This window comes from Silurus meridionalis, chromosome 11 (assembly GCF_014805685.1).
Source record: "Silurus meridionalis isolate SWU-2019-XX chromosome 11, ASM1480568v1, whole genome shotgun sequence".
NCBI lineage: Eukaryota > Metazoa > Chordata > Actinopteri > Siluriformes > Siluridae > Silurus > Silurus meridionalis.
The window spans coordinates 7,781,542-7,795,000 of NC_060894.1; the positions used below are offsets into that span (position 1 = coordinate 7,781,542).

General features: G+C 40.1%; 1 protein-coding gene across 2 annotated transcripts in view; it reads right to left on the minus strand.

Moving 5' to 3' along the window:
- Positions 1 to 13,459, minus strand: part of nf1b (neurofibromin 1b) — an 81,654-nt gene that overhangs the window by 8,830 nt on the left and 59,365 nt on the right. The window contains exons 36-51 of one of the 2 annotated variants that reach the window (XM_046860614.1): positions 12,208 to 12,640; positions 11,516 to 11,856; positions 10,639 to 10,841; positions 10,216 to 10,409; positions 8,826 to 8,966; positions 7,061 to 7,340; positions 6,128 to 6,342; positions 5,560 to 5,621; positions 5,287 to 5,401; positions 3,615 to 3,716; positions 2,545 to 2,685; positions 1,879 to 2,005; positions 1,659 to 1,790; positions 1,422 to 1,557; positions 1,161 to 1,318; positions 271 to 393 (exon numbers count right to left, since the gene is read on the minus strand). In XM_046860614.1, coding sequence (XP_046716570.1) covers positions 271 to 393; positions 1,161 to 1,318; positions 1,422 to 1,557; positions 1,659 to 1,790; positions 1,879 to 2,005; positions 2,545 to 2,685; positions 3,615 to 3,716; positions 5,287 to 5,401; positions 5,560 to 5,621; positions 6,128 to 6,342; positions 7,061 to 7,340; positions 8,826 to 8,966; positions 10,216 to 10,409; positions 10,639 to 10,841; positions 11,516 to 11,856; positions 12,208 to 12,640 — 2,903 coding nt within the window. The other variant, XM_046860615.1, reaches the window with a different exon arrangement.

A 13,459-nucleotide genomic window follows, 5' to 3' on the forward strand; every position in this document is an offset into this window, starting at 1 on the left:
AGTCTCTCTGTGTTTATTTCCCTTCAATGTCTTGACAAGAAGTGTGCGGTTCAAATTAATACTCCGGGACTCTTTTGTCTATGACATCTTCAGACCACATACTTTCAAACCACATGTTACTTTCAATTATAACACACATGCACACACACACACACACACACACACACACACACACACACACACACACACACACACACACACGCTGGTGTCTTTAACATCTATTCTTTACTTTAAAAGTGCTGCAGGCAAACCCACATGCAAAAATCGCACCTATATCATAGTCGTTCTCTGCTACTCTCCTCATCTTCGGGGGCGTGGTGATTCCAAACTCCACCTCCGGCCTCTTTGGTGCTTTAGTGTCTGATATCAAGTGGTCAAAGCTTTTTCTCGTCCCTGACAACACACACACAGACACACAAGAGGCTGTTATAGGCTTTATTCAGACTAAATTAATGCTGTTTATTATCTGGTCAATGGTTATACGGTATGATCAGAAAAAAAATTAACTTGGGTCAAAAGTTAATGTTTCATTATTTAAATATAACAATTTCCATGATTCCCTTTATTTATAATTTAATAATAATTCTATATAGAAAATAGATTTAGATAGAGAATAGATTTTCTACTGAAAGCAGTAAGTAAGTAAGGATAGATAGACAGATCGATAGACAGACAGACAGACAGACAGACAGACAGACAGACAGACAGACAGATAGATAGATAGGCAGAAAGAAAAACAGACAAAGAGAAAGACAGACAGACAGACAGTTGTTTGGTTCAATTAAACTTACAGTACGAGGTACAATGAAAACAGAAATATCAGTCACCTCTACTAAAACATGAAGCTGGTCCATTTTTTTATTATTATAATTATTATATATATATATTTTTTATAGTTTAGTATTAGTTTTATTCCACAAATAGGGCCACAGCTGACTTACTGACAATGGCAGGATATTATGTAGATGAAAGTCAATTAGTTTGCTTCACAGTTTATGCTTGTTCAAGTTCATCGGAAAGAAAGTCAAATAGAAATGATCTAAAAATAGAAACATCTTTCACTGACATTTTTTTTGTCTATTTTTGGCATCCCTGTTTTAGGCTGTGTGTGTGTGTGTGTGTGTGTGTGTGTGCATGCCCACACGCCGTGTCAGCCTTACCCAAAAGCTTTTTGGTGTTCGCCTGAGAAGGCTGGCCCAGGTCTAGACTCATGGATTTTCGTGTCCGAGGGCTGATCTGGCCCACGATTGGATAGTTTGCAACCAAGTATCGCTCTGAAACTTTAGGAGATGCCCAAGGATGGCTCTCTCTCAACGTCCTGAAATCAAAATGACAAGTTTGCATTGATTAGCTCAGAAGTCAAGTGAATACACATGGGTCATAGTTGTCACAAGTCGTGTACTAAATCTTGAGGTTCACACCTGCAACCAGGCTCACTATTGTGAAGCGAGTATGTCTCCATAGGAACGTTCTCCATGGCGACATCAGAGAGGAGCAGGGACTTCCTGTGTTTTAGACTGCACCGACTGCGCACTTCCTCCGACACAGTGAGCAGAGCTGAGATAAAGTGTAACGAACAGAAATAAACAGAGTGTGGTCAGAAAGACAGCACACAGCAGCTTCTCGGTGCTGAAATTACCAGGGCGATCGACGCTCACCAGCTAAGTAGGCTACGCTCTGCGTGTTGACCTCAAACTTGTCACAGTTGCGATGCTTTCCCACCAGGCTGAGAAGCATGTGGAGGATACGCACCGTCCGTGCCACAGTAGTGGGGGAAGGGTGCCTGTAGCCTGAGTGGGAGAGGAGTGAAAGCATATTCGATTCTCTGCACTACTTAAAGTGAAGTTCTTACAACAGAAAATGTTTCAGTCGGCTCACCTTTAAGCAGATGACCAACAAGCGCAAAGTTGAAGTTGGACTTAAAGTTGAGGCCGACAAAGTGGTCCATCTGCTTGCAGTGCCATTCTAGAGGATTACGGATCTCCATGAACACCTCCTCGGGACTCTGCAGAAAGGATGGCATCATGTCAGGCTTTCAATAAACTGCCTAAGACCAAAAATCACTCAAAACCTCCTATGGTATACTTTTACCACCTTATAGAGTTTATAGATGGGCTTATTGACCCTGAACCACACCCAAAGTGCTCTGCCCCATCCAAAATATGGACAGGTTTTTTTTTGTGTTTTTTTTTTTTTTTCTTTACATTGAAGCATGAAAAGAGTGAACCAGAAGTTCAGGAAGTGCTGAAAAAACTATAATCAACCATGCATGGTCTGATGGAGTTATTATAGTTACACTTATAGTTACACGTGTGAACATAAGTGTAACTATAATCAACCATCCATGGTCTGATGGAATTATTCTAGTTACAATTATATTTTCACACATATTATAGTTACACGACTTTTTTGCACTTTTACATGATGTTATTAAAAAAAAGGTGTATTTTATAGAACAAAACCATATCAGTGAAAAGTTGAAACCATTTTTCTTTTGCTTACTACTGCTTAGATTTGGTTTTTAGAATTGTAAATAAACCGCACCTTATCATTGAAGACATGCATGCTGTCCAGCTTGTGCAGGTTCTGTTCCAGCAGGGCCGTCCCTGCCGAGTACAGGTTCACCTCGTCCAGCTGCAGGACTGCCACAGCCACCCAGAACAGGGCCTTGTGCATGTGCGAATCCTGTCCAGGATTAACAGGATGTAAAAGTATATTTTAAAAACTCGGTACTATCATATAGGAAAAATTTACACAACATACCCTAAACATGCAATTTTATATTGTGTCTAAATTAAAGCGACCAGTTTAACATTGTACAAATTCTATACTTTAACCATCATGCAGTTACTGTATCCATATGACTGAATTCTCGCTACTACAAACTGACTAGACTTTTGTATTATTATTAATGTGATGCAGTGTGAGATGCAGTGTGAGATGCAGTGTGCGATGCAGCATGCAATCCAGTGTGTGATTCAATTCCATTTTATTGGTATAGTGCTTTTAACATTGTGAGATGCAGTGTGTGATGCAGTGTTTCATTTAATTCAGTTCAGTTTTTTTGGTATAGTGCTTTTAACAGAGTGAGGTGCAGTGTGTGATCCAGTGTACGATGCAGTGTTTCAGTAAATTCAGTTTCGTTTTATTGGCATAGTGCTTTTAAGAAAGTGAGGTCCAGTGTGGTCCAGTGTGTGATGCGGTGTTTCTTTCAATTCAGTTCTGTTTTGTTGGCATAGTGCTTTTTAACAGTGTGAGATGCAGTGTGTGCTGCAGTGTGCAATGCAGTGTGAGATGCAGTAAGCGATGTATTGTGATTGATGCAATGTGCACCATGTGGTGCAATAAGTGATGCAGTGTTTTATTTAATTTATTTCTGTTTTATTGGTATATCGCTTTTAACAGTATGGGCTGCAGTGTGCAATCCATTGTGTGATAAAGTGTTAAATCCAATTCAATTCTGTTTTATTGGTATGGCACTTTAAGCAGTGTGTGATGCAGGGGGTGATGCAGTGGGTGATGCAGTGGGTGATGCAGTGGGTGATGCAGTGGGTGATGCAGTGGGTGATGCAGTGGGTGATGCAGTGGGTGCACGTGCTGATTTGATGGTGTACCTTGGTCAGCAGGGGCTGCAGTTTGGTAAGAGCAATGACCGTAGCCTCGATCAGCACCTGGCTGTTGTAACTGTCCGGCCCCTTCAAGCAGCTCTCCAGGCCCTGGCCACAAAGCAAAGGGTACATTAGTCATTACACAGCTATTTAACCACATTTTGAGGAAGTCTGGCTGAAGGGCCATTACCTCTAGAGCCAAAATGCACTATGTTATCGCAGAAGCAGATCGTTCTTTTTTTAATTATTATTTTTATTTTATCAGATTAAACAGGGCAACTTCAAGCACTCAAGGCCTACTGAAACCACCAAGTGATGGTCGAGTGTTCAAATTCCTTTTTTTCTTCTCATATTTCATGAAATTTTTTAACAATATATCAACTAGTTTAATAATAACTGCCAAAATTCATAATCACGCCTCCATAAATTTAGCTAACAACAAAGCTCTGCCAAGTTAGCTAGCTAGAAACACCTGAGCTGCCTCCACTAGGATACAAGGTGTTGCTATGGTTACCATGCATTCTGAGGCCATTCAGAATTTTGTGGTAATTTATTTTATTTAAACGTTATAAAATATTTGCGAAGCTTGTTGTTGCAATCTGATATGCAATCGATACTTCCCTTTTCCATACATCATCGTATTACTAATGGCTCATTATACAGTGGGTTTCTTATCAGTGTTTGTTCATGTGTCTATGAAAAGACAGCATCCACTTAACACTGTATAGTGAGAGCATTAATTACCTATTAAAAGATTTGAGGCCACAATCTAAGTATCTCATGGCTTTGAATGAGCACAGTGTGTCATCTGATATCGAGACTTCATATCTTGTGGGGAAGTCATGCTTTTTTAATTTTCAGATTAAAAAAAAAAAAAAAAAAAAAAACCTTTCATGTTAGTAAGTCACTTAATGTGATAAAATGGCTAATTAACTTACATCATCATCAATGGCTCCATACAACCCAGTCACATCCTTCCATCAAAAAGGAGATACAGGAACATGCGCACCAGAACCAGCAAGTTTCCGGGCCATTTTTTCCCCCATGAATGTAATTCGTTAATGTACTTAAGTAGCTTTTACCCTTATCTGTACTTTAGTATTGTAAGTATTTCCATTTCGGGAGACTTTTACCTCACTAAATTTCAAAGTCAAATGTTGTTCCTTTTTTATTTCTGAGTGGATAAAAACTTAACAGGACAAGCCACCAATCAGGGTAGAGCACGCGCTCTGGTTTCGATTGGCCCTTGGTGGTATCTACTCATCACCAGCGTTCACTTCAGAGTCAGTTCAACAGCAAGCAATACATTTAGAGAGGAATACATGATGGAGGAAACTCCTGACTCTAACACATTTACATTATATTTACATTTATGGCATTTAGCAAAAACCTGTACATTTGGTGGTTATAAAATAGCAATTGAGGAATGTAGCTCATGGACTTCTAACCTTAGCAGCTTTATATGTTTGAATATGTAAATCTTATAGTCTTAAAAGCACAGAAATCCCATAGATCCATTGATGCTACCAAAGCAAACCAGTAATACACACGTTATTTAGTGCACGAAGAAAGTTAATGGAAGAGATATAATCGATCGGTGCTTGGTTGTGTTTTTGCTTTCTTGAGGAAATGTTTCGTAATCAAGGTACGAAAATAGCCTGATGAGCATGTGACTCGCCTTGCTGAGGATGCGGATGATCTGTTTGATCTGACCGTGGGTGATGCGCTTGCTGATGCAGCCAAAAACCACCAGGGCCCTGGGCTGTAGAGAAGGGTTGTACTGGTAAGCGAATCTGTAGACAGAGTTGCACAAAAAAAAAAAAAAAAACATGCTGACTAATTACAAATCTGGCATGAAAGTGACTCATTGTCTATCATGTGATCCCATCATGTGTTTTTGGATAACAGAGTAGAGTAAAGTGTCTGAGTGAAAGAGTGGGTGGCAACTTACTTTTGAGCCAATTCGGTCCATTGATCAAGCCATTTACACCCCGGAATGTCCCTCATGCAAGCCTGACAGGAAGAGATGACTACTGCATTATTCACAAATGACAAATTACCCCAACACCGACCAACTTAATTCAGGGGTGTGTATCTGCTTGTACAAACAATAAGAGACAATAAGTGGACCTTGATATGTAATTATTAGATTAAATATCCACTTCAAACCGTTTTGAGTATGTGATGTGTGGGAAAAACCCTATGGGTTCTTCAAAGCTGCTAAAATAACCTGACAGCAGCGATTTGAGGAAGTGTTCAAAGCATCAGCTAAAAATATAAAGGCCACGTTTTTGTAAATGGAACTGGTACACAAGTCTGTTTCAGCAGGCACATGCTACTGTGGTTATCTAGGCTGCAAAAGAAACATTTTCCAGGACATTTAAACCTAAGCCAACAGGAAGTGTGTCCTAAGAAAAGAAAAAAAGAAAACAGATCTAATATTACTACTACTAAGAATTTTGTATAGCGAGAAAGTCTTCTGATCGGCAGGCCTTTAGTATTCTTCTATGATCAAGTACCTCCATGATCTCTAGCAGAGCCTCTGTCACCGTCTCGAGGGATGAGAGTGCGAAGGTCTCGCGCTCATACGATCCCGGCGAGAAAGAGCGATCCCTGTAGCTGGAGCGGAACGCTATAACGGCCGCGGACTTCACTTTGCTGATGCCGAACAGCAGGTAAAACTTAGGCAGGGAGAATTCGGTCAGGCTCAGCCTCAACACCTGCTTGGTCTCTTCTGCATGATGGGAAAAAAAAGCATACACAGCAGAATTTCTCTTTACAAAGTACAGTCAACCCCTGATAATTCGCGGTTTGGAAAATTTGCGGGTTCTCATTTGGAACCTAGCTAACAGCAAGTTACGGATTATGTTAAAATTCGCAGGAATCCGCAGCAGGACAGAATGTCCGGGAATGTTAGGAATAACATTTTTAACAATGTGTTTGGTCAAATACTGAACACTATTACGTTTATAAAGTGACAATGTCTAGATGAATTCACCATAGGGGCTGCAGGGGTGTGTCCAAAATTCACGGATTTTAGAGACCAGTGTATTTCATATTACAGAAAACTCCAGTACCCAGTATATTTATCCACAGATGTTCTCTATTATACAAAAATCTCTTTCTGAGCAGAAGAATATTTAAGGGCGCCGTTAGATAAATCATTTTGAGTAGCGCTGATATTGCACTCCCCTGGTCCTACAAGTGACACCACCGCCAGCGAAATGGCCACTGAAACCCAAAACAGACTGATTTGAATGGTGCGTGAAAAATCGGTCATGCCTGGACTTTCTTATTAACAAGATCCTGGCTCTTATTATAACAAGTTATTACAATTTCTGCCAGTTGTATAAAAATCCAACTGTTTGACTGGTAATGTATTTTTTATTTCCTTGTAGCATAACTAGGTACACCTAAGTTCGATACCCTCTCCCTGTGTATGCAGCCCTCACCGCTGAAGTTAAGCTGCGAGCAGGTGCAGAGCGAGTGGATGATGTTGATGACGAGGCCGTGGGTGGAGGCGCGCAGCGAGAGCGGCCCTGTGGCCACCAGCAGCGTCACCACGTGAAACAGGTAGGGCAGGTGAGCCGCCACGTCCAGCAGGTTGTTGAAGGACAGCATCAGCATGTAGCGTGCCAGGATGGCGATGTCGTCCCACATCAGGTGCTGTTCCAGCGTCGGCGTCGGCGACAGGCACGTCTTATCGATGATCTTGCACATGCGGATAATAACCTGGACACAGAAGTTTCAACGTTAATAAGAAATAGAAAATGTATGATATTTCACGCTTGCACAGAAGTTGCTCATTAACATTTTATCATAAACAAATAGTCATGAAACATAATCAGGTGATCTGATTGGACAAGCAGTACAGGTCAAAGCCATTTTAATGCATATGGTATAAACAGAGTTTCTGCAGGTTTCAAGAAGTCAAATGTAAGACTTTTTAAGACCTTTTTGAAGACTTCTAATAATGAAATTTAAGATCTATATCACGACATCAAAAGCACGCACAAACATGTTGTTAGCAACTGGCCTTAACCAGAGCCCTAAAATTTTTTATTTATTTTTTTTTCCGGCAAAAATTGCACTTCCCCATAGCTGAAAAATAAAATCCGTTTTACATCCGCACACAATAACAGAAAGCTGATTGGCTGTTGCATGTTGGTCTAATTTGTACTCGCAATACAGCGAATAATATTTGGACTAGCGAAAGAACACCACCACGAACAAAAATATTCTAAAGTGCTGTGGCAGCATTTAAATGAGCATTAGAGGTAGCGTTACATGGACATAGGAAGATTAAGACCTGTTTACAATGATTTAAGACCTAATTTTAAACTTTTTAGGGTCTAAAATTTAGATTTGTAAACTTTAGACTTTTTTAGACCCTACAGAAAACCTAAAAAGTAAGCACGAAAAAAGCTGATAAAAAAAATGTGTGCTTTTCACTTGCTAAAAAATCTGGTAATGCAGGTATATGCAGCTCTATCCCTGGGATACTCCAGGAGAATAACCGAGAAACTGGATTCACCATGACCGTCTTTTATGAAACAGGAAGTTAACAGGAAGTCTTTTTAAAAACCCCAGAATCCCTTGTACCATGGGGACAAAACACCCCCTGTACCGGCCTTCCTGCTCGGGCACGTCTCCCGCTGGCAAGACCTCACATGGGTTTCACCAGATGACTAACAATCCACACAGTAAAACATGGTTCAACACACACACACACACACACACACACACACACACACACACACACACACACACACAACTTTACACACAGCGAAGTGCAAAGGGAATAAGAAAGAAACAAAGATGTAAATAAATGACGGAATAATTAATAAAACACAAAAAAAAACTATGAGGGACAGGAAGATAAAGTAAATAGTGATAGTAATAATACTATTATATAATAATATGTACTAGTAATTCCCTGATTCGGATTCTAAATAGCAATTTTTTTTTGGTTAGGCTACATAACAGCTTAGTAATCACAAAACATATATATAAACCACAGCTTTGGATCGATCTGAAGGATTAGAGGATGATGTGAACACTGTTTAAAATAGAACATTCCGGCTCAGCTACAGTACCTGGCATGTGGAAATTCTGATTACAGTGTATTTTTGCATACTGTGTATGTATGTGTGTGTGTGTGTGTGTGTGTGTGTGTGTGTGTGTGTGTGTGTGTGTGTGTGTGTGTGTGTGTGTCACCTTGCTAGACACCAGTTTGACATTGCCAGAGGCCAGAGCCACAGCCGTGTCTGCCATCACCTCAGCCTTGATGGAGCCCAGTCCTCCTGTAGCACTGGTTTTAATGAAGCTGTCCAACACCACATCCAGCAAGTCTGTGATCTGAAGCAAACAGAAGAGGGTCAGAGACCGAGAGTGACAACTGCTGCGTTTTATTTAATAGAAAGATAATAAAGAAAAAAGAAAAGGAAATGGACTTGCACAGACAATGTATGTAAGGAATAAAACCCACATACGTGGAAGTGATTGATAGCGCATACGTAGATGTATATACGTCTGTCTGTCTGTCTGTCTATCAATTCTACTACCAATCTCAGTCAAATCTTCTCAGAGGTGCTATGAAATGAGGATTATGCTATTTTAGTTATATGCTCAATGTCTGATTTCCCACAGAAATTTTCTTTTTCTCCCAGTAACCTAATATACAGCCTATTATGACACTTTGTAAAAAAAATTATATATATATACTATATATATACAAAAAAAACAATATATTCGTCTTCTATATCGATTCGACCAAAGTTAGTTAGTATATTGTTCTCAAAATGGGGTCCATATACCACAATCACAGAGTGTGTGATTTTCTAATGTTGTCAAAAGTTACTATGCCCTTGACTGAAGTCAACTGGAATCTAATAATAACTCTAATAATAGAGTCTATAGCTAGAAGGTTGAGAGGGGGAAAAAATATCTCTGGATCAAATAAAAAATATCTACAATGATAGCATTTTTATTTAAAGCTTAAAGCAATCAGAAAGTAAAAACCTCTGAAATCTGTCATGAAATAAACACAAAAAAAAAAAAGTCGCTTTTCATGTTACCAAACACCTGAATAGTGCATTCGATAATGCTTTAGTAAACAATCCTTACAGGGAAGTCACCATATCATGATGATTTTGTTGTTGCTATTGAAATGCAGAGTATTATAAGGCACCATCGCAGCTAATCCCGTAGAAAACTTCTCGACATGAATCATCTGACCAATGAGGGAATTCAACACTGTATCGGAGTTCGAGGTAAAATTTATTCGCAGCCAAATTATTTTAATGTCAAATGTGTGGTTTGTTTAAATATTCAGTCCGGCAGGTATTACAGTGCGACAGGTAGAATTTGCATCGTCTGGCCAAAGTCCCTAAAACCACGATTCAACCTAATGTCATTTTAATCGAATATATGGAAATAAGAGCTCCTTGAAGATATCAGAATTGAGTCTGCAAGAAAAGCTGTTCCTATATGTGGGTCATGTAATAAAATATTAAGTATAAGGATTATACAGATGCATAATGTTTAACACTATACAGCTATAACTATGAGTCTGATTGAGCACATATGATTTAACATGATGTCCTACTTGGCCCAGGCTGCCCCAGATCTTGGCCTGGATGGATGGGTACATCTGCTTCTCATTAATGGTCATGGTGATGAGCTTGTCCAGGATGGCGGTGACCCGCTGGCGCTTGGCGTCGTCGTTGTGTTTGCAGAAACGCACCAGGTTCAGCAGCCAGGGAGTCATGTACTCCAGACAAAGGTGTTTCAACTCGATACCTGCACATAGAATAAACAAATAAAACCAATAAATCACAGAGAATTATATTTGCAAGGGACGAGTGATTTCGCAAATGACTTCCAAGAATAGGGCACCTGTCATTCCTACAGTTTTGCTAAGATATTTCTCAATAGCAAAGCATGAATGTCTTAGTGTTTACATAATTTCGGCATCATTCTAATATTTTCATTGGTTAGTGCTTTTTGTTGTTATGACAGCAACACTGACTAGACTTGCTGAAACCAGAGATGCACTCCTCGAGGAACTCGAGCGTCAGGTGGGGCTCATTGGCTGCCAGGGTCTTGCTGATGGAAACAATGAAGAGGGTGTTGTTGGCTGGGATGCACAGACCCGTCGTCTCCAGCAGCTGGCCCTCGATTTTCAGGTTAAAGGTGCAGGTTAAGGCGCACAGTAGATTGTAGGCTGCTGACCTGCATAGAGAGAGTCAGAGAGAGAGAAAGTTGGAAAATCAGTAAGTCCATAATACTATTCCATATACAGTAATACTGCATTAAAGCTTTCACTGCGGATAAAAGCTCATCTTCATAACTTCCTTCCAAAATCTGACTCAGATATGCAGACAATAAGGGTTTTTAAGGCCATATTTAACAGCTGAAATAATGATTGTAAATTCCAACTATAACATGCGTTATGTTACAATCTCTGATGTACGTCAGAGGCAGAATCTCTGGGGGCGCTGTACTGTCATGGCAACGGCTGCCTCAAAACGTGACGACCCTGATCTTTTGGCAGCGCTGAGAGTCTCTGCTCCTAACCCCACGAAAAACACCTGTTGGCCATGTCCGCGCTGATATTTTTTCGCTTGAAAACGCATATTCTTCTCAACGTTTTCGTTGAAAACGAATAGGGCTGGCAAATCAGTCACTCAAAAGCTGGAAAATCAGTTACTCACATTAAAATACTTTTCCAAAATGCATATGAACCCTGATAACTAACTGTCTTATAACTATAAGTATTAAAACAAACAAAAAAAAAAAAACACTTTCAGGGCTGCTGTTATATACATTTAATTAATCAATAGTCTCTGACTAATCAGAATCATCATGTAATCTGAATTATACACAGTGCTCTAAATGTTGCTGACCTGAGACTAGGATCAGAGCTGCCCAGATTTAGGAGGGCGATGTTGAGCAGCGTCCCCGGCACGTCTTTGGGCCTGATCTTGGTATGTTGTGGGATGGAGTCGGGCTGAGAGAGCTCCCAGCGTGTGCGAATGTGGATGATGGAGTGCACGATAGCCTCGCACTCCTGGTGCATGAAGGTGAGTGGTGTGCCCTGGTTGGCGATAGTAAGCGTGAACTGGTTCTCATCCACCAGGCAGATCTCCTCAATTTCGGAGGCGTAGTAGATATCATTGAGGAAAACCGACTGGCCCAGGACTCTTGTCCGATCTGCCGAGGTCACCTGCACGGCACTGGAGCCCACCTGAAGAGGCAGGCAGAGAAAAGAAAAAAAGCTTACTTTCTATTATACTAATACAAAACACAACAATTTAACATCGATTAATTGCAACATAATATTTTCATTATTTTATACCATAGCAATTCACTTTTTATATGTTTACAGTTACATTTAATGTTAAGTTCAGGTCATCACTTTCACTACAGCAGCTAAAACAGCTCATGTCCAAGTTGCTGTTATAGGAAAGTTACCCAAAACACCTTTTGACCAATCAGAATCAAGTATTCAACAATTCAGTTCTCTTTAAAACAGCAAATAATAATAATTAAAAAAAAGACAATCCAGCATTTTAACAATGAAACCTCTCCAGCTCACCTTGATGGACACCTTGGTGTCCTTGTGGGCCAGTTTGAGAGCATTATGAAACACCTTGAGATCCTCCTCGAGGGTCAGCGTAGCAGCAGGAAGCTTTTGCTGCTCCAGCTCGATGTGTTCAGCCAGCCTCGCTGGGGACTCGATGAAAAGCAGCTTCTTGCTGCCCTTCAGGCCGGTGAGTAGCCTCTCGTGGTACTTTGTATACTCACGCACCCACGTGTTACAGTTGTAGATGTAGATGGCCGCGACGTTCTCGTAGGCAAACCCCGGAAAGACGACAAACCATTTGGAAAGGAAGTCAGTTTTAAAACGGTTGCTGGGGCCGGCGTGAGTCAGGTCCACTACTATCTCGTACGGTTTGGCGTAGTATGGTTTGAGCGTGAGCAGCACGTGATAGATGAGCAAGTCTCCATTAATCTGGCCAGTTTTGAACCTGTAGATAAGAAAGCAGGGGGAAATTTTATATGAATGGCTAAGCTTAAAAGAATATCTCAATACAACAACCAGATGCCCTACTGTCTTCATGTGCATGCAGTCACACCAACTTTTACTTCTGATCGATTCCAAAATTCTTTTCTTTGTTTTCTATTTAGAAATTCTTTGAAAAGAAGTGAACATGAACAAAAATTCTACACTGTACATACAGTATAAAGAGTACAGTAATCTCCCGCTTTACCGTGGTTCAAAATCTAACGCCCCCGGTTTATCGCGGAATTGCATTTGCCACATAGCTAATTTGTCTCAGCCTCTTTTTTGACGTCATAAGACACTTGACACCAATAAACAAGCAGAGAAACTATGCATAAGCTACGCTACTAGAGAACTGTATACTGTACAGTACATGTACTCACTATAAATGTGATACAGTGTACCGTATTTCTACGAATTTACACAAAATTCATCTCGCTATATTCTTGCAAACGTTTATTGTGTGTGTTTAAAGTGTGTGGGAAGATGATTTACTTCTTAAACAATAAAAAAAATAGCATTTTTGTTGTGGTGTTTATCACGATGTTCGGTTTATCGCAGGCGGTTTTGGAACGTAACCACCGTGATAAACGGGAGATTACTGTATATACAGTGTGTGTGTGTGTGTGTGTGTATATGAGTGTGTGCGCATGTATACATATAGTACCAAATTTGGATACCTTCTGCTTCAATGGTTTTTCTTTATTTTTATTATTTTCATCATTGCACATTAATAGTGAAGACATTAACTGTGAAAGAACACCTATGTAATCATGTAGCAAAC